The sequence below is a fragment of the Filicampus tigris genome, chromosome 3 (assembly GCF_054856515.1).
Source record: "Filicampus tigris isolate MCC_2025a chromosome 3, RoL_Ftig_1.0, whole genome shotgun sequence".
In the NCBI taxonomy this organism is placed as follows: Eukaryota; Metazoa; Chordata; class Actinopteri; order Syngnathiformes; family Syngnathidae; genus Filicampus; species Filicampus tigris.
The window spans coordinates 28,966,425-28,991,966 of NC_141219.1; the positions used below are offsets into that span (position 1 = coordinate 28,966,425).

General features: G+C 40.9%; 1 protein-coding gene across 14 annotated transcripts in view; it reads right to left on the reverse strand.

Moving 5' to 3' along the window:
* Positions 1–972: 972 nt before the first annotated feature.
* Positions 973–25,542, reverse strand: part of ppfia1 (PTPRF interacting protein alpha 1) — a 54,892-nt gene continuing 30,322 nt past the window's right edge. For 2 of the 14 annotated variants that reach the window (XM_086025050.1, XM_086025046.1), the window contains 22 exons: positions 25,025–25,108; positions 24,798–24,929; positions 22,385–22,447; positions 22,230–22,309; positions 21,953–22,103; positions 19,183–19,406; positions 18,858–19,089; positions 15,408–15,437; positions 13,564–13,688; positions 13,273–13,442; positions 11,737–11,830; positions 10,295–10,376; positions 10,002–10,202; positions 9,739–9,801; positions 9,311–9,337; positions 3,973–4,148; positions 3,780–3,877; positions 3,507–3,682; positions 3,068–3,136; positions 2,825–2,993; positions 2,571–2,710; positions 973–2,403 (listed from right to left, as the gene is read on the reverse strand). In XM_086025050.1, coding sequence (XP_085881176.1) covers positions 2,589–2,710; positions 2,825–2,993; positions 3,068–3,136; positions 3,507–3,682; positions 3,780–3,877; positions 3,973–4,148; positions 9,311–9,337; positions 9,739–9,801; positions 10,002–10,202; positions 10,295–10,376; positions 11,737–11,830; positions 13,273–13,442; positions 13,564–13,688; positions 15,408–15,437; positions 18,858–19,089; positions 19,183–19,406; positions 21,953–22,103; positions 22,230–22,309; positions 22,385–22,447; positions 24,798–24,929; positions 25,025–25,108 — 2,568 coding nt within the window. In that variant the 3' untranslated portion in view covers positions 973–2,403; positions 2,571–2,588. The remainder of the gene's footprint in view (positions 2,404–2,570; positions 2,711–2,824; positions 2,994–3,067; positions 3,137–3,506; positions 3,683–3,779; positions 3,878–3,972; positions 4,149–9,310; positions 9,338–9,738; positions 9,802–10,001; positions 10,203–10,294; positions 10,377–11,736; positions 11,831–13,272; positions 13,443–13,563; positions 13,689–15,407; positions 15,438–18,857; positions 19,090–19,182; positions 19,407–21,952; positions 22,104–22,229; positions 22,310–22,384; positions 22,448–24,797; positions 24,930–25,024; positions 25,109–25,542) is intronic. The other 12 variants (XM_086025060.1, XM_086025054.1, XM_086025051.1 and 9 more) reach the window with 9 other exon arrangements.

Consider the following 25,542-nt stretch of genomic DNA (forward strand, 5'->3'; position numbering starts at 1 on the left):
GTACTTCAAGGATAGGAATTATAAATGTGTTTTTTGAATGCACTGAATTTTTGGATGAATGGCAAAGGTCCAATTAAAGCTGTATGTGAACATAAACCAATACAGCTTGTGCATAAAGATTGAAACTGTCAATCATACACACTAGGGTAAAAAACTTTCATTCAGTCTGGTTTTTCCAGTTTTTGATAACACTGTCCACGTCGTCATTGTGAGAAGTTCTCAGTAGTCACCTTCAGGTGTTTGCTTTGTTTGTGAGCCAAGCTTGGTTTGTGTGTTCATCTGTATTGTTCAACTCATTCGAAGCTGCACAATTTAACACCTTTGTAATCACCATTCGCTGCCTTCCGAATAGGCCACAATCGTGTCACTTGCCAGAGTCATGCTAGCATGCCAATAGCTGTCAGCCTGTCACGAACACCGACATTTTTCCTATACGAAAACGAACAAGTTGTATAGTTTGAAGTTGGAATGGGAAAAATGAAGGGAGTACTTTTTGCTGAATATCTCATTCATTTAAACATTGAACAAATGTGGAATTGTGAGTTATTTGGAAGATGCACCTGTGATTGACTGGCATACCCCATTTCTTACCCAAAGTCAGCTTCAGCTCATCTGCGACTATAATGAGAACAAGCACTATGGAAAATGCCATGGATGCAGGCTTTTATATAGGCGACAGGTACATGGCATCGAAATGCAGAAATGTGTTTATTTTTCAATTAATATTGCGTTTGTGGAATAATGGCTCAGCTTAGGTGTTAAGTGTTTTTCACAGGACAGCGACGATATGCACGCCAAAAAAGTGGGCCGAATGGTAATAAAAAAAATCTGAACAACATGGAATCACTTTTTTTTTTTTTTTTTTGCAATTGCGTGTTTCAGCGCCTACAGATAAACCCTTATTGTCCATGTGGAAGGTTGTAATACAAGTTTTGAATAAACAAAGTTTTGGTCTTTATCTGAAAAGGGAAATCTGTTTCAGTATTTTATTGAAAGTAAGCAATAAATAATACTGTGATAAAAATAGTTTATAAGTACTCAGACTGTACATTGTTACATGAACAGACAATACAAAAGGGAAGAGCAGGACTAACAATAGCAACATGATTTCCACAGGGCATGATGAGAGAAATTACAAAAATAAAAACAGAATTTGTAGTTTGGACTATACTAAGTGTTAAAGAAAGCTGTTTTCTTCCAATTTGCTTAACGTGACACCAATGTGAGAGCAGACAAGACCTATGGGGGTAAAAAACAACTACAGTATATAGCTGAAGCTATGATTGTGAAGACAAAACATAAATGAGTAATAATAAATAAAAACACAGAAGAAGACAGAGTCTAGTTAATAAACAATAAGGCTTAATATAGTCTTTGTAAATTGTTTTAAAAAAATGTTTGAGCCTTTCTACTTGCAGCGGGGATTAGCAGAGGCTTCAGTGAAATTGGTCCACCCAAGCAAATAGTCTTTGAGTTCTTCTGTATGTTAAACGTCTTCACGTGCAGATAGGTCTCTCCAAAGAGGTGGGCTTTTTTTTATGGTTGAAGGTGTCCCTTCAACTCAAAGCTGGCAGGGACGGAAAGGGAGAAAGGGAAAAGAGTTCTTGCATGCAAGGTGAACGAGAGACAACCCGGAATTTCACTTTCACTCGCATTTAAAGTGGCCCTAGCTTTATTTTCCTGCTACTGATATATGGCTTTAGTTTCTTGAAATTCAAAACTCTCCATTTGGTGTGCGATACTGTGTTTCACGTGATATGTGTTGTCAACATCACCTGGCTTGCCAGCAGTTATTTTAAAGGTGATGGTCACAGTGTTGAGCAGTTTGCAAAATGGTCTCCAGCAGTTTTTGATATTCACACACTCATTGACCTACATAACAGCTGCATTTACACAAAAAAAAAACACAAGCAATAAGCAACAAAAAGTTGAACAGTTAAAAAAGGGGTAACTATATAGAATTAAATTATACCACAAGTCACTTAACCATTGATTATATTTCAAATCAACAAGGAAAAAACATACATCTGGTCAAATACAGATTATAAAAAAAGATTAGATAAAATGTCTGTTGGTAGAAATATACAAACTCCAGACAGTTGAATCATTCAGTTACATACATTTGAGAGCTGATGAGCACAGTGAGGAAATGTAAAAAGTTGAAAGAGATTACATTATATTCTAAAATCATATAAATGTCCCATTGCTTTACATAAATAAGAAACGCGGATACATCTGCACAGTTTCCTCTCAAGACTGAGATTGGTGAGCGAGCTCTTTCTCTGTGTATCATATTTTTAGTGTCCTTAAAAAAATCGGTTAGTTCATCATCCTGGTCTTGAAAGCAGGGAATTCCCCTTCGTCTTCTGACCAGCGGTTACCTATAGAAATAATGAGGATAAACTGAGATGGGAAAAGAGGGAGAAGAAGAGACACACGAGGGGAAAAAAAAGAGGACAGAGAAAAGGCGTGAAACGTGCGTCACTGCCGCTGAAAAGGTCAACAAAGCTTTGCTGCGCTTGTGGAGAGGCAAGCGACATCAACTGTGTGCCCGCGTGACATGATCTTACCGTTGTGTGAGGTTTATGTTAACAAGAGTAGGTCCTGACAGTAGCAGTGTCCAGCCTCTGTATAGACTGGCTTCCTGTGTGTGCATGTTGGCCAAAATCCCATGCAAAGAAAGACATGCCGTTAGTCACAGCATCACATACTGCACAGCAGACAGGCCAGTCAAGAAGAATGAAAAGGAAGACATGACAGGATCGCATCATAATATCAAGGCTTCTTTAAGCACCAAAAACATGCAGTGGCAACTTGGACTTACCGTCCATCGGGCTCCTCTTTGGCTGTGTGGAGGCAGATGGTGCGTTGCTGCTGGTCACCCTGAAATTGGCAGGCAGCGTGTCCGACACGCCCAAAGACATCCCCCTCATGTCTTTGGGCCTGAACTTCTTTCTCCATGACGGGGCTCGACGGAAGTTCTTGTCGTCGTCCTGGAACAAAGACCAAATAAAGTTGGCTTCCTCCGTCGTGTCTTGCGTCACTTCGGGTCGGTTCTGACCATCACCTCGTCCAACCTCCTGTCGGTACCGATGGCCAGCAAACTGTTGTACTCCCGCTCCAGAGTTGCTCTGGCCTACAAGAGAGGGAGAAGGGCATTAGGAGAGGAGAACACAAATTACTGGCTGCATCTTTTCTTTTTTTTTTTTTTTTAAGATCATCACCATATTGCACAGATCAACCGAGAATATCAACTCAAATGGTCAGTCAGCACATTTTTAATAGCCTGACAGCAATTACACTAAAAAAAAACATTACAATCCTCAACAGATCATTTGAATCAAAGATGGCTTCATGTAACTTGGCTTCATGAACGTCCAGATTAATCACTCCGGGCCTAGTCAGATACTAATGTGTAGTTATGACTTTTTGTAATTTTTGTTGTTCAGTTTGTTTTGTTGATGTATCCTTCTGTTGTTGGTTTCAAGGCCTGAGTGCGACTATACCTGTGTGTTCTGTGTGGGAATCTGCAGCAGTAGTGCCAGGGAGTTGTGATCAAAGGTTTCATCCAGCGAGAGCAATGCACCATGAACACCACTCTCATAGAGGTTGGCACTGTACTCTTTTAGCCCAATAGCCTGAACCCAATTTATCAAACGCTCATTACTCCACACCAGCACATCTGAAAACAGACACGCAGAACTTGCTATATATTTTCTTTTTGCTGTCACACACAGGTCAATATCAAATGCCTTCATGTTCATTATTGCGTTTGTTACCATTAAACTCCAGCTGAGACTCCTCCCTTCTCCTCTCCAGCTCTTTCCGGTCATAGTTGAGCCTCCTTAAACACATTACTCCGCACTGAAAACTGTTCCTATTGACCAGAAATTGACCAATGTCGATCAGTTATTTGCAGCCATTCGCTGTACCGAAGAGGAAAGCATGCTGGATGCTCCGTGTGTGTATTACCTGTGGAAGCTGTCAACCATTTTCAGCTGTCCGCGGAGGTCTTTCTTGGTAAGGTGATCAAGCATGCGGGCGTCCACCAGGGACTCCATGAAATATGAGCGGTACTGTGGTAGACCCAAGCTGGGTAGCCATTCATTACCAATCCATTCATGATTCATGTCTCCATAGGCCAATGTCTGGAATGAAATGAAAAAAAAATAAATAAATAAATAAATTACATTTCATGTATCTATGTTTTATATATCTATCTATATCTACAGCTATATATACTATTTGTTGACAATCATGAGGAAACATGCGCAGTTAAGAAAAACTACGAACACACACAACTATTAAAGGAAAATGGTCCCTTTACATGATATGGTGGCCTCACTAACTTATTAAAATACAAAATAGAGAAAATATATCATACACAAAGAGAAAATAGATGTGAAATCTCCAGTGAAATATTGAAGAAGTTGCTTTTTCATTAGCACCTATGGGTCTGCACAAAGATTGATGCATTAATAGATTGATGCTTTTTCCCCACAGAGCCCCGACTTTGTAAATAGAATACCGGTAGTTTGGGGCTGGTCAGTCACACTGAGTGGCTGGTATGGGAGGAGGAAATTATCATTTGCCCAAACACCTGTCAGCCTCGATGAGCCTCGATGACGTGACGTGGAGCGCGCAAAATAGAATGGACAAAAAAATCAGCAAGATGAGGCTAACGCCAAAATGATTAAGATGGACTCGATTTTGAAAACAAAGGCAGGCAAAAGCTAGCATCCCGCCGGGGTCGAGCGGTAGCCTGCCAGCTAGCTCCATCGCTGAAGCGGCTTTGACAACACCGCCACGCCTCACTTTTCCAGACGGTCAAAAGGAGACTTCCACGCCACCGCACACTCAGTGGTTGAATTCGGCACATTCAGTTGTGCCCACCTGCACACCTGTTGCAGACACTATACTGTCTAGACATCAAGGTCTCTACAATTTTACTCATTCTGCTGATGCCAATGCAAAAAGCTATATAAAAACAACTTGCTCGTCTACTGTAGGCCTAGCAGACCTTTCCCCGGAGACAAAACCAAGGAAAAAGACTCGTAAATGACTTTGTTGAGCACAAAGCACACACAATGAGCTTCTAATGGGAGTACAGCTTCTTTTTTGTTACAAAGTGGAATTAGTGGGATTTAAATCTATAGCAAAATACTTACAACCTTTTTTTTGTGTGTGCCACACAGCCTTTTGCATATTAAAATAGACTGGTTGAAAAACAGAATATAATTTATTGGGAGTATTTTTTGGTGATATTATTAATGGTCAATATACTAATCACTGGGGGCATAACGATACACGTGTGTGTATTAATATGTTTCGGTATGGCATGTTCGGTTCGGTCCACCTTACGTACCGTTTCTGATCAGTTTTTATTATAAGCGCGAGCTTACGCACGGGCGCCATTGACGGTTGCTCGCGGGAGAGGAGGGTGGCGGCACAAAAGAGACAGTACGCCAGAAGCCGTGATAAATCATATATGCATGGATAAATGGCATTATAATGGCATACGCAAACAAGCCAGAGCTCGAAGCTCCCCCGTACACTGCGGTCTCCTGTTTGGGAACATTCTGGCTTTCCTGTTAAAATTGCCGATGTGGAAAGGTACGTGGATAAGTCCCAAAATTGGGAGATCGGTGGCTATGTTGCAGGTAGCACGTCTAACATGCACGGCATCATCCGACTGTAAATGTTTCTTAGACGAGGAAGCAAGCACGTTCTCCGCTGCTCCCCTTGCTTGCTGTATGATGCATTCATGAACCTCGGAAACATCACAACTCAGCAACATACAAATCCGATCACAACACAGATAACCCAATTCTGTGTTACAATATGCTGTTGAACATTCAAAGATTTCAATGCCTAAAAAGTGTATACAATTTCATAAAGTGTATTTACTAATGACAACTTGTCTTTAACTTGAATACTTAGATGTGTCATAGGCTGTTGCCGCTGAGTGTTTAAAGATTTCAGTGTCTTAATAATTTACAAAATTAAGAGATCTTTATTGTTAGTGTATTTTTTATTCTGGTGTAATTTCTTAGAATATCACCCGAATGGTTCGGTTTTATTTATTTTTTTCTAAAAAATGTACCGTTTACTTGTCATCTTTTCAAAATAAAATATTTTTATCCAAAAATAAAATCAGTTTTTTGTACCAAAAATATACCGAACCGAAGTTTCCAAAAAAACGAACCGAAATGTGATTTAACGTACCGTTACACCCCTACTAATCACAATATTAAAATTGAAAAAAACTACCAAAATACAATGTGACAATAGCAATTCTCTTGAGTGGCTGAGCGTGTGTGTGTCCAAGCGCGCGCGCGTGCATATGTGTGCATTCACTTGTGTTTAGGGCAGGGTCTGGGCACGAAAACGTTTTTGCACCAGTGCCTATCACCATGATGTTACACACCTGTGGGCCTGACCAATGGGGATTTTTTTGAGGCCGATGCAGATTATTGTTTTAAAAAAATAATAATAATAAATTCAGATTACAGATTAATCTGAAAACATTGGAAAGCATCAAATACAATTTTTTTTCACCCCCATTGCATTTCAACAGGCATCGGTTATACACAGATTTTTGCTATTCATGGGACGGCCTGGTCCCTATTTCCCGCAAATAGTGGGGGTCAACTGTAGATATCAGAGCTGGACGTTCCGTCTATCCGATGCACCGGTCCATTTATCCATCATTGATGGACGCCAGTTTTGCTGACGGTTGACGAACGATGGGAAAACATTTAAAATAGATGGCTTAAGCATAGACGGAAACCCCTTTGTATAGTTCTCCATCCGTTTGCAGTCCGTCATTAGTTTACGTTTTGCGGCGAGGCTTTGATGGCCGCGGCGAGCCAGGGAAGAAAATAGTGAGTTGTTGCTTGGGGGACAGATTTGAGTGAGGGACCAGGCTGTGAAGAGGCTTCCAAAGCGCAGTGAGTCACTATTTCTCGTCAAACATCGTCCAGCGGGGGGAGGGGTGCTAGTGAAAGTTTAGTCCAACTCGCCGACGTACGGCCGTTTAGAATTAGAGCCAAACTGGCCTATAGACAGCTACTATTATTTCCCCCTGGGAAAAAAAGGCAAATGACGAACGACGGAAGGGTACTACCCACGCTGCAGGCGGATGACGGATATCGGATGCTCAATTTTTACAGTACCGGTAAGTAAAATGCCTGGCTCTGGTAGATATATGGTTTAAAAAAAAAACTTTCCTTTTTGGTCCCCAAAATGTATTGTGTAGCTCACTGCATTTAATTAATGAAATTATTAGGACATTAATCCTTGTCATACGTGTGTTTGTGTTATCAGTAGTTTATGTGCGTCATATTTAACTAAATGTTTTCTTAATGTTGCACTTTGTTTTTACTTTATGATTTTTTTAAACAAACTGACTTTAGGTTGTGTACAAAATAGTGACATCCAGGTTAATTCCTTGCACAACTTGCATTGCTAATTTAAAGCTCTTAAGTTAAAAGAAAAAAAAAAATAAAAAAAAAAGCTTTGTTTTGAATGACAGGTCCATAGAGTGACCTGCAAGCTATCGAATATTTTGGTATTTGGATACCCTACTGAAAATTCTCTTGAATAATCCGGCAAAAAAACCCGAACATTTTAGCTCTGTTATGAATACAGAAGACAAAAAGAAAACATTTCCACTTAGTAATGATTGACCGACTGGTTTTCATTTTTAGATATTATAATATATTTCAATTTCAACTGTGCATATCAGCACACTAGTTTCCTCTCTTAAACATTAAGTTAGATTTTAGACAAATCTCTCTCTATATATGGTATAACTCCAACTAATGTGTCATTAACGGGGTACTCGCCCTCAAATCAACTTTGTTTTTTTTGCTGATTAACTGTACAAACAAGTGTTTTCATGTCCTGGTCATTTTATTTTAGTGCATGTTTGTTGAAATCTTGAATTTGGGGGAAAAACCGTCTGCGTGGAGCCATCTTCAGGTTCAACACTGCACTGCATGTGAATTTTTGCTGATTAACTGTACAAACGGGTGTCTATTATTTCTGTCTTCATTTCCAGGTCATTAATTTTGACATTTTAGTGCATATTTGTTGAAATCTTGGGGGAAAAAAAACGTGTGTATGGAGCCATCTTCAAATTAAACACTGCACTGCATGTGAATTTGGCTTTCTGTCCTCTGACTGGACCAGCAGAGAACTTGACATAGTCACTCTGCCACCATGGGGCATATTAGCGACTCGGTCTCGTACTCGCCGTCTGTCTTACAACTGTCTGTCGCGATTTGGAATAGTAGCGTTTACGAACATCATTGTATCGATTTTTAGGTTTGTGATTTACTAGCATAGAATTTGGTTGCCTTATTTAGCATAGCCAGTCGTAATATAAATTATTCAGGTCATAGTTGACACTGCTGCTACCAATTACAGCCAGACCACGCTCAACCCTCTAGTCCCTCCCAAGCCCAATGGTCCTCCAGGCAATGACCCGTTTGAGCGTCGTTTTCAAATATTAGTGAGGGGAGCTAGAGTCTGGTAGGGGGGGTGAGTTACCCTTCAAAAAGTTTAAAGCACGCTCAGAATCACATTGCGCTACATGCTTGCTACGCAAGCAACATGGTGCATTCAAGGTACTTTCACAACGCCGGGAAATTGTAAACACACAGCGACGTTTTGCACATTAATTGTTTTTCCTCGATTATAACGTTTTAAAGATCGAGAGAAGCCAAAATCTAAATCACGACTCAAGACTGTTTTTTGTTAAAAAGTGATCAGTAGGTAAGGCAAAAGTGCCTTGAAAAGGAATCAGATGGCTCTCGCCAGCCTATTTGGGGCACTTGAGTGCTGCTAGTCGCTAGCGCCGCCGATAAACGCCGTACAATACAATGTCATCTTAATTCAATTTTTAGTGCCCCTTAATTAAAGATTGAATGTTATTTCAGCATTAGAGGTAGCCACAGCTTTGCTCACTTCAGTCAATGACTGTCACAGGAAAAGGTAGTCCCGTGCACATAGTTGGAGCAACCTAGCTGAAGATATGTATCCTCCTCCTAGGCTAACATTGTATGTATAGCTGATATCTGGATTGGAGACACAAACACTGAGCTTTGGAAGTTCTGCCATTTTAAAGGAGACACCGTTTAGTGCAGGGCTCACCAACCTTTTTGAAACTGAGAGCTACTTTTTGGTTAAAGTTTATAACCATGGTTTAGTGTCTTGAGTATCGCAATTTTGGTTTTGACACTGTATTGTTACAGGCTTAGTTGTTGAGCAGAAGAGAATTGAAAGCGTGATATGCATATGTTCAAACCTGGGCCCAGCTACTTTCGTCGTCCTCCTGGTGTTAGCATGGTTAGTGAGCATGGTGACGAGAAAAGAAAGGCTGGGTTAGTGAGACTGCAGTGCTGGGTTAGAAGAGCTGGAAGTCAAATTTTCATGTAAAAACCAAAGTCAAGGAAAATGACAAAAACTCATTCTGAGCAGGGACACACATTACACCATAGTCCTAAATCCGCCCACATGGAAAACTTAGATGCCTGGATAAGACATTGTTCCAAGTGGCGCACAATGTTTCGTTTTTTGTTTAGTTTTTTGCCCGTTTGGTGTAGCTAATCACAATGAAGCCAGAACGTTATCATCAATTTGCAGATATTGATATCTGGCCAACTTGGAACAGGCCCAATAGTCAGCAAAACTGTGAGAAACAAACCAGTGTTCAGCCAATCTGGAAAGACTAACCGTGGGAGGCGTAGCTGCCAAACTTTCCATTTCTTCATGTGTGACCCAAACGTTTCCTGTGGTCTGATCATTTGACACCCCCAATCACAAGTGAGTGAAGTGTGCAGAGAAGGGACAGTGGTGGAGGACAGAAGAGAAAAGATCAGCAAGCAATGGTGGTTATGACAAAAAGTCAATGCTTAAAATGTTAATCCGTGAGAGTACCATGCTCAGTGGGATTAAGAAACGTTAGCCAGTGTGTTACTTATATATGAGACATATACCGTTCTGGAGGTGGGAGGGGCAGAAGGACTGGTGAGAGACATAATTTCCTGGATGGCAAGACGAAGTTTCAGGCGATGTAACGGGTTGCTGATGCCAATCTCCCGCTGGATTTCAGTGTCGGAAAGTGCTGACATAATGGCTCCGCTCTTCACGTTTGCGCGACAGGCGGCTACATACCAAGCAGGCATGCCCACCCACAGCTGGCCAAAGGACGAGAGAAAGGAAACAGACTCATCACATAAAAAACAATACAGTTTAACTGTTGTAATCATTTTTCAGATCAATGCTGTACCTCCAGCCAAACGACAACAGTTGGTCCATCCCATTGGGCAAAAGGCAGGCCCTGCCTGCGCGCCTCATCTAATAGTTCGTGCCTGACACAGAAAATGTTATTTAGAACAATATGGAATTTGAGCTAAATTGAGCCAAACCCAATTGAAGCACACAAGCCCATCCCATCCAAACACATTCAGTATTATAGCAGCCAAAAATAAAGAGACAAGCAGTGCAAGTAAACAAGACATTCGTATTTGGAAAAACATGAAAAAACACCAATGTCTTTGAAGACCAGAAGTGTGTCAAAACCTCCTAAACCCTTTCAAAGCCTTGACTATGCAGGTTCAAACAGATGGGTCTTTAGTTAAGCATCTGAAAGCTAAATGGTAGTCAGCCTACCTTTGAGTATTTTCTCTCAGTACCAGTACAGTACTATGATTACTAGAATAACTAAAATAAATAATAATAATAATAATAATTAATACTAATAAAATAATTCTAAGAAACCATAGAAAAGTAGGACAGTGTGCATTAAGAGAAGTATTAAGGACAGGAATACCTTTACAATCAGTATAAAAATATTTTACATTCAACTCATACACAGCCTTGGTTCATTATTAGGAGCAAGGTCATTCAAGGAGAATCCTTGCCAAGTTTTGGGAACACCGGAAGGCATTTGTCAGGGCTCTGAGAGGGAACTCACTCAACTGGTGTGGAAACACCTTATAACCAATGCTCAATGTGCAAATGGACACCAGATGGCGCAGTTCATAATTAAACATGCACATGAAAGGTCAACAAAACGAGCAAAAAGATTGTTCTAATAATGGTTTTCCACAAAGGATATTTTCAGCAATTGACTGATTACGCAGTCTGCTGCATGTTTAGAAAGAAACGTGTTTAGTAACCATTTCCCTTTGCGCAGATGCTCATGCTTTTGGAGCAAAACACTGTATCCAAAATCAGCATACACATTCACGTTAGGTAAAGAGCAGTATAGAAAAGTGATCAGACATTCGGAAGAACAGCAGCAATGAGGACCCAAGTGTGGGAAGAAAAAGAAAAGCAATAATGAATCAACTTACCCTGTCTTTGGACTACACAGAGAATGAGAAGAAGAGGATAAAAAAGGGGGATTTGCAAAACAAAAAAAATAAAAACATGAATTGATACTTATAAAAGTACCTCCATAACTGTTTCGAGTTGAAGAAAAAAAATGAAACGACAACATGGGCGTGGGAGGTGATTGCAATGGAAAAGCTTATGTGGAATGGAAAGAATATAATAATAATAATAATAATAATAAACTGATGGTGGGAGTGAGCAGGCGTCAGGTGGGCAGGTAGCGTGTGCGTATATGAATGTAGCATGAGTGCAAGTCCAAAGCTTTTACAATCAACACTATCATATGTGGGTAATGAGTGTAATACAGTCCATCGACAATCGGATGACACCTACTTCTTCTGCAGTTTTCTGTTCTTTTCAGCAGGGCCTCCCAGGGTGCCCATTCCCAAGCCATCCTTAGGTGAGCTCTCTGCTTCAGGAGTACCAGCTAAGAACAAAAACACAATGTTCAATGCTGCTAAGAGACTTTAAACATTGCTTAATTCTATCCTCGAGTGTGGTTTGTTTAATTTAAGAATAAAATATTGATAAACTCTGCCATCGACTGGTGACCAGTCAAGGATGTACCGAGCCTTTTGCCAAAAGTCATCTGGACGCTCTAGTTCACCTGTGACCCGATGGCAAATGAATGCATGTATAGTGGATTAAAATAGCCTACACACCCCAGTTCAAAAGCAAGGTTTTTGTGATATACCAAAAGAACTGCATGTTTAAAAATATGATATATCCACTCCAATCCTGTGTTGTCACCATGGAGTTAAAGGTGGTCGTGCACATCTCCAGTCACTACTAGAAGGGTAATAAACCCAGCACTCCTAACGCATTTACTGCCAGACATTTTCAGACCCTGTTCTACACTAACATTTGAAAAAAAAAATAGTTCCTGGGATTGAATGGCTGGACTGAGAAAAGTCAAATTTGTCCTTTGCAATGAATAATGAGGATAGATACAAGGCCTTGAAGGAATGCATGCTTAGTAAACCTAATTGGGACGATTTTCGGCATGTACATACTGCATATGATGGCCCTGTTACCTGCATGAAACACCCAAAAATGCTGTGCCTGTCAGTAACAGCTCAGAGTTTGCAAGGTGAATGTCAGTATTCATTTTTGTGCTCTCAACTCAACTTTCTTTATATAGTGCTTTCACAACAGTCACAGATGTACCAAACTGCTGTACACCAAACACAACATAACAGTAATATAATCATAAATAACCAAACAAAATATTCTTATCCTGCAGCATGTGTTGTGCCATGTTTTAATTGAATTTTTCTTCCATCTGACCTTTTTTCCTTCAAGAATGTTGAATAGCTTCAAGGATCATTCTCAAGATATCCCACATTTGCGACCCAATTGGGGCATGGTATAGGGTGAAAGTTAGTCCAGAGGATTCTAGACTTGAACACAAAACTTAAAATGGCAGTAGCTCATCTGTAGGGACTTGGGCTTTGGAACTGGAAGGTCAAGCAACTATAAAATAAAATAAAACACGTTGTTGGAGAGATGCTAATCTGCTTCATGACTACTGTTGAGGTGCCCTTGATTAGCAAACTGACCTCTTCCCTCACCCCCAAGACGGGAAGCGTTCACTCAGACATCACTCCTTGCATACCCTGCAAGTCTGCTATGGTTTTTTTTGTGTAGTGTAACACAAATATAAAGCAGTGTGCAGCTAAATTTCTCTCTGAGAGATTATACTGAGTGATTGAGAGACACTACCAAATGCCCTGCACATCATGCACTGTCCAGATCAAGCATACTTCATGTTTGGTTTGTACATAACAAAATCTATATTACGGCCATTATTTTCCGGGGGGAAAAAACAATTGCTGCTGTAAAACCAAGGCAGGAATTTTAACACCTCACCTTGACTGGGAGAGTCCTTTCCAGGAATGCTAGGACGGCCCTTCTCCTTCTTCCCAAAGAGGCGTCCAATGGAAGACTTAATGCTCTTCTTCTTGGCTGCCTTGTTGAGAGAGTCCTGGCTGCTGTTACTGCTGCTGGGGTTGCTACCCTGCCCATCTTGTATGCCAAGACTGTCAATAAAATTAAAAAAAAAAAAAAAAGCATTAAGGGACGAATGCCACATGAGTTCCTCATTTCATGTCAAACTGTAGGTGTAAACTATGGGTGTAAAGTGACAAACAGAAGGCTGACCCTCGAATGTCTCTTATGTCCTCGTGGCTGGCAGCATGACCTGCTTCCCTGTTGAGGCGCATAGAGCGTGGAGTGGTGGGGGGTGAGGTCTCACAGTGGATAGTGGTTTTGTCATCCTGAGCAGACTGTACACAGCAGAAGAAATGAAGGAGATCCAGCGCTCATTTTTTACACTTAAGGCCGCAAGTGAAATTGGAGTATTTACATCAAGGCTGTTAAATGGAATATGATAAAAATAACACAAATTATCCCAACACTTAAAAGTTGAATACAAATATGACTACATTGCATTTTCCTGAAATGTACTGTATACTACTGGAGAAAGAAACCTTGTAGATCAAGTCATTCATACATATGCTTACAGTACAGGAAGTCCTCGAGGTACAATGACACGGCCTATGACGTTTCGACTTTACAATGCCTCTTCCGCCATTTTGTGCCCAGCACCATTGTGTTTCTGCTTAACTAGTGCATAGTGCTTGTCTCTGTTTGTGCGCCGGGAGTATCTTCGCCTTTTCCGCCCTCCCCTCCTTATCCATCCACCGCTCAGCAGCAATAAATACTAAGTACATCATCTTATTTTTATTTGATTTTAATGTGTTGGAACGTCTTCCAAAGACAATGTCAGATGTTAGTTTAGTTATCTCCTTTTTATTATTGCAAAAAAGCAACTGTGGGCTGTGGTCGACGCCAACTACGGAGCAACAAGTGTTCCATCATGAGCACACACGGATTTTCCCTCTTCTTGCCATTCGCTCTCTAGTCTCACTCGCACAGCGCTTCCCAGCCAGCGAGTCGCGTGATGCATTCAGAAAACTCGGAAACAACACAACTCAGCAAAACACAAATGTCACCATGACAACACAGATAACCCAATTCGTTACAGTATTTTAGTTTTTTATACTACGGTAATTATTTTGACGTAAATTTCAAATTTAGCGGTGAATAACCATCGCCAGCGTAGGAACGGAACCCCCTCGTAAATCGAGGACTTCCTGTATTTACGTTAAGGTGATATTTGCTGATATTTGATGAGCAAAAGACTCATGGTAGACAAACAAATACACGATTGAATGACCTTAATTAGACAAAGAAAATCTTGATGACAGTTGGGTTTGGACAACATATTAGATGACAAATGTGTACAGTGGACCTCCACTATTTGCAGGGAATAGGGACTGAGTCCAATCACAAATGGATGTGAAGAACAGACGCTCCCCTAAAAGTGATTGCATAGACTATTTGAATCAAAGACAAAAGAAACTGGGATCCCAGAAGCTTTTGATAGACATACACATCAACAATTTTGACGATGATGAAGTATTACTGTAGCAGCGCAGTCTGTTGTTAAACAACATTTGACTGCAAAGGAGAGCACAGGAGTTAGTCGTTAGTCGATGATGCAGAAGCTCCTGGGATGGCCTGGTGGCAAACACCAATGCTTCGTATGCTGAGATTGCATAGAATGGCGAAACCGCTGGATCCACATGGTGACAACACAAACTGGCTGTTGTTGAATTCCTCATTTCATGTCAAACTGCAGGTCTCTTCTTTGGTTTACAGCCAACATTAACCATTTGTTGTCTCAATGCCAAGTGACAAAATCGTGAGTAGGCGAGTTATTTTCCGCACATAAAGGAAGATGAACGATAAAATAAAGGCTCAGGGGACAAAAATGCCGAAACAAAAATATGTGGGGGTCCACTGTACATTACTGCAGAAGAATGGGAGAAACTAAGGTTAAACACGGTTGGGATAAATTGTGAGTGAGTGAGTGAGTGAGTGAGTGAGTGAGTGAGTGCACTGAAAGTAGACACACTCAGTGAAGCAGGCCTCTAGTTTACCTTCCTGCGATGCTTGCGCAGGTCACTAGGCTGAAGCATGGTCAAAAAAGAAAAGAAAAGACAGAAGAAAGGCAGTTAGTGAGAAGCAAAACTGAACACCGGTGGTATCAAGCCATGCGCAAACACGCCAAGAGCAACACATGGGTAGTTACTGTTTTTGTTGAATAACCAAACGCACGCAAAGTGGACAGTCAATGACTGATATCATGAAGAGTAAAGTCACACACAACACAAGTGAGAAAAGAACAGTAACAACAACAAAAACAAGCAGTAAGTTGGAGAAAGTCAGACCAACTGGGTAGGTGCAGCCAAGCTCAAAAAAGCCTCTGAGCAGGCAAGTTTTTTTTGCCTCAAAACTGAGACTAACTTAAAACAAAAACAAAACGCAGTTGGCTAGCTGGCCGCGATAGGTGACATTAGACATAGTGAAAGTCTTATTGCAGATGTACAGAGCAGTTTGTCTTTTTTCCATTGTCTGCCTTGAAAGTAGGCAGCACCCCCTCCTCCTTCTGCATTCCACAGAGGCCTGGCATTAGCAGAGCAAATAAACCATCAGCCTGCCATTTCTATGGAAGTTTGTTCTGCCCCAAGAGCAAAATACCGAATCATTCATTTCCTTTTCGCTACGGACATTGTGAGGTCAGTTCATGGAAGAGATTAGTAAACGTATAAATGGGAAACATGAAGCGGAAATTGAGGGGTAGCAGAAAAGCAAATCGTATCAGCCAAATTGTTGCTTTCTATGATAAAAGTTATTCTAAACAGCTTCAGTGGTGAATTAACGGGACAGAAATGACAAGCACTCAGTATGCTGCAGTGCTGGCGATTATACCTTAGATATTTCAAAAGCCACTGAAGTACAAACACAAAACCCAGAGTCTTTTTTTCTCAATATATGATTTTCTTCACTATTAGTAAAGGACTGAAACAGCAATGGTTAAAAAAGGGGAACTCCAAAACTGACTAAGGCTAAGTAGAGTGACTTTTTTTTTTTTTTTTTTTTTGAGACCGGTGTAATCTTAAAATTTTTGTGTGGATTAAATGTTGCCATCATCTTTGACACTGCCTGTAAATGCTAGCATTTTTCATGCCTTTTTGCCTGATCGCTTTTCGTTCTCAATAGCACTGGCAACATGGTGGGGATGAAATCGAGCTGGCAATTTTTCGCTTTGGGACGAAATATCAAAGACGCTACAATGCCTGTAATGAGAGCAAATGGATGTTCACTTCACACCCAAAACTAACTTCTCCTGCACTGTTGTGCTGAAAGCAATTGTTGCTGTCCCAACAGTGTCCTTTGTGTCTGAACGAGAATGCTCTCCTGAATGTATAAAGCAAAAGAAGATAATTGTTATGACTCTTATTCATCAATTTTCAGGTAGTTTGTGACTGTAAAGTAAGCAATTATGCAAATGATGCACATAAAAAAATTATAAATAAAATGTTAAAAAATTCACCCTACCACACTGGAAAAAATATGGCAGGCCCCCCAAAAAATGTTGTAGACTATAGCCAGACTGCACCCGTCAGAATGGAAGTAGGGAAATGTAAAGAGATGTACAAGTACCTGAAAATATGGTACATAGCTACAGACTTGAGGATGTGGAATAAAGCCAGTTGCTCCAAAAGGTAGGTAAGTTACTGTCTGCTGGGAGAGGGAGCTCTGGATGACGTACGGATCAATGCAATAATGCTATAGTTTGGGGGGGTAGTCACATGTAGACATGGTTATACGCTTGCATACACACACCATGTTAGTGTACTCATTGGAGTAATGAAGGAACACCTTGCATAAGTACAACAAAAAAGGCTGACAATATTAAACACATAGATGGAAATCTAAAAGGATGAACAGTATGATGAATTAGGCTATGCACACACACACGCACGCACACACACACACACACACACACACACGCATACATACAAGCACGCAACGCAGTCATACGTTTACATAATTTGGCATCATTTCTAAGACGTGTATCAGTCTGTAAACAAACCATGAGTGATCTGGCAAAACTTAATTTGTTAATTGGATTCAAATTAAACTTCGGATATGCCATTTCACAATAGCACAATTTTCAAACAAAAAAGCAATAATGAAAACTAATGTGATGGTCCCTGTTCAGTCGTCAATCATATGTTCCAAAAAATTGCCGATAATTCACAAATTCTGCCAGTATACTGTATAAAGATACGAGGACCACAAGTTGCATATACACACACATAACGTAGGAGTAGTAGGGACTTGTTTAGTCAACTTTACAACTCAACCATGACGGTGACAGTGGATGTCGACTCGTTGCTAATCATGTTTTTGGTTTAAGGAGGAAGCAGAACTGCTTGCAGCAAACAGCTGCGTGTGCTGAATGAAACAAGCCTGTCACCTTAATTGAGTTCAATTGTTTTCTATTTCTGAATGCGCAGCTTTGGTACGTGAGGACGAGCCAGTGAAATGTGGGGGGGGGGGGGGGGGAAGCAAGGCTCCAGCAAGATTCCTAACAATTTTTCACCCATTACTGTGGTTCAATTGTGTCATTATACTACTGTGTTTGTTTTGAAGGCCTGGCTATACTGATTACAGGGTGCTTATGCTTATGCCCATGATGAAAGTGTTGTGAGGGAGGGCCAATGTTGCTGCAGATGTGTCGTTGTCTCACTGTGTAAAATAGATATACAGTGCCATGCATGTGTCCTTGAATTATACACTTGCTATCATTTGATGTAACACTAACCGAGGCAGATTCTTTTTTATGTTGTCATACGGTTTGCACATGAATTTTCGATGCTGTCCCATCGTGTGTGTCCCATGTGTGAAGCACAATGAGTTGCCTTGTGTATGAAATGTGCTATATAAATAAAACTTTTCTTTCCTTGCCATTGACCAGTTTGGAATAGTAAATGGGTTCACAATTACGGTACCGTATTTTACTCGAGTAATCAATGAAATAATCAATTCTAAAAAGATTTGTTTGTGACAGCCTTAAAAGACATGCATGCACAGAGTCTACGCAAGGTCACCATTTTAGGAAATACTAGTGAAGCGGCAAATTCCTAATCAACTGAAAAAGTCTGTTGGTTCAGCACACCATCTCTCATCCCAAGTCAGTCAACCATTTCCATGTTCTTTAACTTCGTCTTTGATACAAAAAACTAATTTTATAACAATTTCAGGGGATCAAGTGGCCATGAAGGAAACAGTGCAGCTCTGTTTATTACCTGATAAAACATTCTAAGAAATATGGTGTGAATAAGGATGTGCCAGATGCCCTCCATCGAGTAAAGCAAAGTGTGCTGACAATATTTAATTGTCTGAATTGATCAATTTGATAAGTAATGGAGGGCTAAAAATGGATTATAATTAGTGTAATTATGACTGATTGAATCACACAGCCATTAAATCATTATAGAGTTGCATGTTAAAAGACCAAATCTCAGGACCAGTCTTACCAGGGTCATGACACCCATCCGGTCTAATTCTCTGTGGGGGCTGTGAGGAATACGTCTTGGTGTGGAGTGGCCAGAGCCTGGAGGAGAGCTGCCAATAGGAGAGCCTGCACACAGTGAAGGCGGTAAGGAGCTCATTGAGCGGAAACGTCCTCCAAGGCTATCGCCACTGCCGACCCTGCACTCAATTTCCTCAGCTCGGATGGCTGTGTTTTCCTTCTCTTCTTGAATTATTCTAAAGGAATAAAGAACACAAAATACTGGTGAATTGCATTGCAAAAAAAAAAAAAAAAAATTGGGGTGGCAGTTTCTGCCTTGGCTGTAGTACCTAATTTCATTGTTGATAGCATCGAGCTGCTCCTGCAGCATTAAGGCCAGAGTCTGTGCATCTGCCTGACCACCTGGGGACAGAAGGTCAACAGAGCTGAAGATAGTCTCTCGATCCTCCTCCAGGTCTGATGCGTCCATATCACTCTCAAAAGCCTGGGCCACATTCGCAAGCACATTGGCCTGTTGGACACGCTCCCACTCCTGCTCATTGAGAGTCTGCACCTGAATTGAATAAGCACAAATATTGTTAAAAAAAATGACAGGGGAGATTCAGAAGTCACCTGGATATTTCATTGGTCATTAATAAATAACAGACATGTGGACGTTTATTTTGCGCCTTAATGGTGACTTACATGACGCTGATATCCAAAGGTGCAAGCAAACAGAAAGACAAAGCAGATTTTTAAAACCAACTTCAACAATTGATTGAACCACTGATAGGAGGGACAAAAAACAGAGAAGTAGGATATAACCAAAACGAATTGCGAAAAAAACTACCATCAGTCCACGCCAATATTCCAGATTTTTTTTAAAGACCCTGTTAAGTAATTTTTGTGATTAGTTTGCAAATATATTAAATATGGTTGAAGGTAAGTGGGGAAAACATGTATCCTGGCAAGAGCCAGATTGATACGTGAATCACTCACAGTATTATCCACAGTATCAATCTAGGACTGCTCCAATGTGATCTGCTCGGGGAAGGTGGGACGTTCAGTATAATACTTTGTGCTGATTGGGCGATGCGGTAATTTGTGCACACCTACCAAACTTTTGTTTTGACCAATCACGGCAAGGGATGAAAATGTCGTCACCGACATGCGCCTTGTTTTGACCAGCTGAGTCCTGTTCGATGACTCGATGACTGGCATAGATGGCATCGTGGCATTGAGTGACAGTTGTCGTTTTTGCAATCAAATCAAGCAGACTGTGAACTGAGAATTTTTTTAATTTTTTGGCACAGCCGCATATCCTACCCCCAAACAGACTGTTGCTTTATGATTGGTTCGCACCACCGGTGGTGCCGCTCGGAGGAAATCAGCGGGCTCGGGACAAGATGGATTCTCTGGGTTTTGTGAACTCACAAATACAGCGAAAATTCAGCTTGGAAGCAAGGTTAGAAAACATGTGTGAAGACAGAGACACATAATTTGGTAGATAGATGGATAGATGGACACATACAGTGGGTACGGAAAGTATTCTGACCCCTTGAAATTTTTTCACTTTTTGTGTCATTGCAGCCATTTGCCAAAATCAAAAAAGTTTATTTTATTTCTCATTAATGTACACCCAGGACCCAATTTTGACAGAAAAAACAGAAATGTGGACATTTATGCAAATTTATGAAAAAAGAAAAACTGAAATATCATATGGTCATAAGTATTCAGACCCTGACGCAGCGACCTTCATATTTAACACTTTAATGTCAGATACAAGATCCGAAATTTGGCTTGCATTAAAACAGCAAGTACCGTCATACACAAGCAATTCATTGGAGATCACAAACAAAACACGCAAACATGAACATTTAACAAAGATCGCCTACTTTTATTAAGGCCTCATTGATTTTGTGATTTTTAGAAAAACCCTCGTTTAGTTTTACGATTGACTGATGCACAAGGGACAGTTGAGCCTGACCCTGTAAGGCACACAGTACGGACGCCCGGATGGTAATGGCACATATTTATTGTTTAAAGCATGGCTGGTGTCTGAGATGATATTCTTAGCCAATCCCATGGTGTTGTTATGATGGGAGGCTTCAAACAGTTCATCCAGAGGTTGGCCTACAATCTTGGAACAGATTTTAACCAGGTGTCTCAGTCCAGACTTTGCAGTGACTGTGAGGCAACTGAACCTTACAGCACCGCAGCATACTGAGGATGATGGAGGTGAAAAACAGAAGGAGCACCTGCTGTCTTGCTGGCAACCAGTTCGGGGTGTACCCCTCCTACTGCCTGAAGACAGCTGGGATAGGCTCCAGCACCCCTGTGACCCTTGTGAGGATAAGCGGTTTGGATAATGGATGGAAAAGAAAAAAAGCATCTGTCCTGAAGTATCGTGTTTTGTGTTATTTGGGCTGCAGTGTCTTTGTTATGTGGACCCGCACGAGGCTCACGGAGCGAGGCGGAGGTGAATTGGCCAGCCCCGCCACCAGTCCGCTCGTGGGAGCTAGTGGCCTGCTGGTAGGGCTGTCCAATTCGTCACTGCCTTGCGTTGGCCAACATAACAGAAACACTTCAGGGAAAGTTAACCGTTAATTGCACTCGCTTGTGGCTAGCTTGTAGGCCAACAGGCTTCCAGATGCCGCCACGACCCCACTGCCTTTCTTGGTGTTATTTCAGTGTGTGGATCCACATAACCAAGGCACTTGAGGAAAAGCTAACCGTTTATGAAATACACTGGCACACTTTATTTAGATTGTGGCTCACACTTCAGACATACCTATATATGAGACCACAGACCTTTGAGTACATACTGTGAGATGCGTATGAGTGACAGGTAAGAGTCGAGCGCGGCACGTTTCCAGTCAATTCAGCAGATAGCTGTCAGAAGGTCTCATTTGTTCACCAGTTTGAAGCCCAAGCGTATATATATACTTGGCAATTTAGCTGGCTTGTTAACACATTCTTCTCTTTGGTGTGTCACTTTGCATCCAATTTAACAAGGGGTGAGTGTAACATTCACCAAGTGATCCATTACATATCCAAAAATTCAATATCATGTTCTGTGTATGCATTTCTACACTAAAGCAATCGAATAAGACAGCTCACCTTTGATGGTTCATCTCTAAGTGCTGCTACTCTTCCTTTTTGGGGCCGCCTCAATACAAGAGCGCTGCCATAGTGGTCTGAGTTACTATCCATCATTGAGGAAGCAGACACTGGATACCTGAAGTCTGGGGTACTTCCCAGCTGTGATCGACTAGCAAAACCCATCCAAACAAAACAACCAGTAAGAATATGGTATTATTGTGTTTATGGACATTTAATGTTTACTTTTACGACACAGATCATAGAGATGACAGAGGTTAAACACAAACCCACTTACCCATGTAATAACGAGTTGCTCCTGCTCCTACCCTGCTCATTCTCAGCCCTCAAAGTTTCAATCTGAATCAAGAGCTGCTCCTATAGGACAGGCGACATTTATGACATTTTTAAGAGATAGAAACCTTTTACCTTTAAAGGCGCCCTATTTCTCACCTTTTCATGGTGAGACTCCTCAATCAGTTTCTTGGTGTGCTCCAGTTCCCTTATGAGAGCATTCTGAAGAGACAGAAACAAAAAGACACAGAGTGACTGATGTGCACCATGACTTGTGCCACTACCAAAAAGTAATACAGCCTGCGCAACTGAGGGACAGAAGCGATAGGAAGAGCAGTTATTTTAACTGTAGTGAATGTCTAGAATCCATTCATGAAAATGATTCATTCAAAAGGTCCATTCACTGAATCTCTCAGTGCTTCATCATTCAGTTGCAGTGAACGAATCACGAGTTACAATCATTCGGGCGTCAACAGTCCTTCCCCTGCCTGCCTGTGTCACTTGCCCAAGATTGTGGAATGAGTCACACAACACTGTAGTTCCACTCCTGGCCAGCATGCTTGCGGATGAGCTCAAATAAACTGACATTCAGTATGTTCATTCAAAAGACTTGCTCATTTAATTGAATCATTCTCAAAGGGCAACATGCTTGAGGCGTCTGCGAGGTTGGCATGGCTCCACGCGGCCAAATTACGTCATTTTCAGGAACTACGCCCATCCACGCAGCGACACATTGCCCACATTTTTTGCACCGCGAACCTAAAACTTGTTAGTTACACGTATGGTCCGGGCAGAAAAACATGGAAGATGGGAAAAAGCTTTAATCAACAACAGTGTTTTCTACTTCCAAATTCTTTGTTTTCATTTAGTTTGTAAAATGTATGAAGAGTGTTCACCCCAAACTGTTGTTAACAAACTTCTTCAGTTGGCCGTAGTGCACAGGATTTGGTGGCTCCCTTTTTTAGGGGAGGTACAGCATGACCATAATTGCTGATGTAAGTATTGACAGTGACTCAAAGTATATTTGTAAAATATTTTGCTGCAACAACAACTTTGTTTAGCAACAAATTTGTTTGCAAAAAGCAGCGGCTAATAAAACATGTGAAATACTTTATATAACTTTAAAAGAAGACAAAAAAAAGTCAACAATACCACGGCAAAAATTTTAAACAGTAAAAAGCAGTGAAATAATAGCGGACAGCTAAACAACTTCAAATTCATTTTACTTGTATTAGTTCAACAAAGTACTAAAAGGATACTAATTTGATTGCTTTTGCTAACATAAAAAATACATTTGAAAATTTAACACTTTAGAATTCAAACACGAAAAACTAACAATTTTTACACACTGCTAATATTTTTAATTCTATCCAGGGCTTCACAAAAGTCTGATGGCACCAAAAGATTTGTTCTTTATTATTTAAGCCGTCGGGGAGTAAAAATTATCATTGAATACGGATATTTAAAGCGGAAGCCAACCCAAACATATTTTTTTCAAGAATATGTTCCCAGCAGGCCCACTAGTTGAAACACGGCATTCTGATTAATTTTGTGTTTGTGGAATATAAGTTTAGCAGAAAAATGCGCTCGTTTTTAGCCATCTCTGGGGGCGGCCATTTTGTTTTCTGTCGACTGAAAATGACATCACAACTGCTCACAACGACCAATCACGGCTCACCTGTTTTCTGAATCTGAGATAGATTGCTTGAGGGACTTTTCTGTTAATGTTATGTTCCCGGTATGACCCTATCTGTTTGAACCACAAAGGTTGAGTGTATTATAAAATGTAATACAAATATTAAATTATATATATGATAGCCTCTGCCCGTTACAAGGCACGAGTGATCAAAGAGTGATCAGCCTGCTTTTGCTTCACACACACAAATTATTGTAGCGATCGCTTGATAGTTTGGGACCCAACTGGCCATACGTATACATATTGTGTTTTGCAACAGTATTTATAATCCTAGGTGTAACACTGGATGACAAGCATGCAGTCTCCGTTGCCAAAATGCGGGTCGTGCGCGCCTCAGTGAGCCGTCCTTTATAAAGCATATAATGCTAGTTAAGTTAGATATCTGTTAACGTGGAAAAGTAAACACTCAAAACGTTTTTTTTTTTATACAGGAAGGGTTTAACCTGATGCAAGTCACAGATGGGCTTCAACTTGTGTGCACAGTCTGACAGAGTCAAGTCAAGTAAAGTCAAATTTATTTATATAGCCCTTAATCACAGGAAAGTCTCAAAGGGCTTCACATATGCAGCAGATCTTATACACGACATCGCCTGATCTTAACCCCCAGGACGGCAAGGAAAAACTCAAAAAACCCATCTGGAGAAAGGTGAGAAACCTTGAGAAGGGACCACAGATGGGCGAATACCCCTTCCAGGATGAGAGAGAGACACAAAGGCGCTCCAAGCGCCTCTTTGCTCTATAATTTTGTGTATTGAGTGTGTAGATATAAGAACTAAAGAAGATGATGATGATTCATCTTCTTCAGTGTAGCAACTGCTGCACTGGTGTGAGGATATGACTAAATTAGTCTTCACAACACAAATGGACGACAACTACCTTGTCCTCCAGAGCAGACATCCTCTCTTTAAGGTGAAGTTGGAGTCTCTCGTTGGACTCAGACAGGAGCTTGTCCACTGTTTCAGAGAGACGCTTGTTGTGCTCCTCATTCATCTTCTCTCTTTGCCTTGCCTGACAGAGAAATAAAAATTGCAAGTGTTGATTAATTCAACTGGAGATTGTTACAGTTGAATAACTTTGGACTTCCCAGTTTGCCCCTTTCTTACCCTGAGCAGTTCCTGGTTCTTCTCCTCCAACTGGGCCTCCAGCTGCTTCAAACTCTCTTCCACGTTACCATGGCGCTCCTCTGCCTGAGTAAGACATAGAAGGAAAATGCGTTAATTATTCTTAGTACTTTGCTTGTCCAGTGGCTTTCCATAAGTAATGTCTCTACAGCTCGGCTTTGGTTTCTCTTGCAATGGCCAGTCATCTTTGAGAAGGTTGACGGACAAAGCTGAAGTCCTTCAAAAGGATGAAGACATCTAATTCAAAAGACAAACATGTAGCATGGGGTACTTTTCTACATAAACAACAACTACCAGCAGTGACTACGCACAAGTTCAGAACAAGGCAAAGCTAACTAAAACACCAAAAGCAGATCTATCATTTATTTCATCATGTATTAAGACGACAGACATCTATTTGTATATAAATAATATGTTTTGGCGCTATCAAAGCCTCTTGGAGTGACACATTGAAATTGTTTTTGAATATTGCTTTATGTGACAGGTTCTTACAGTTTCTT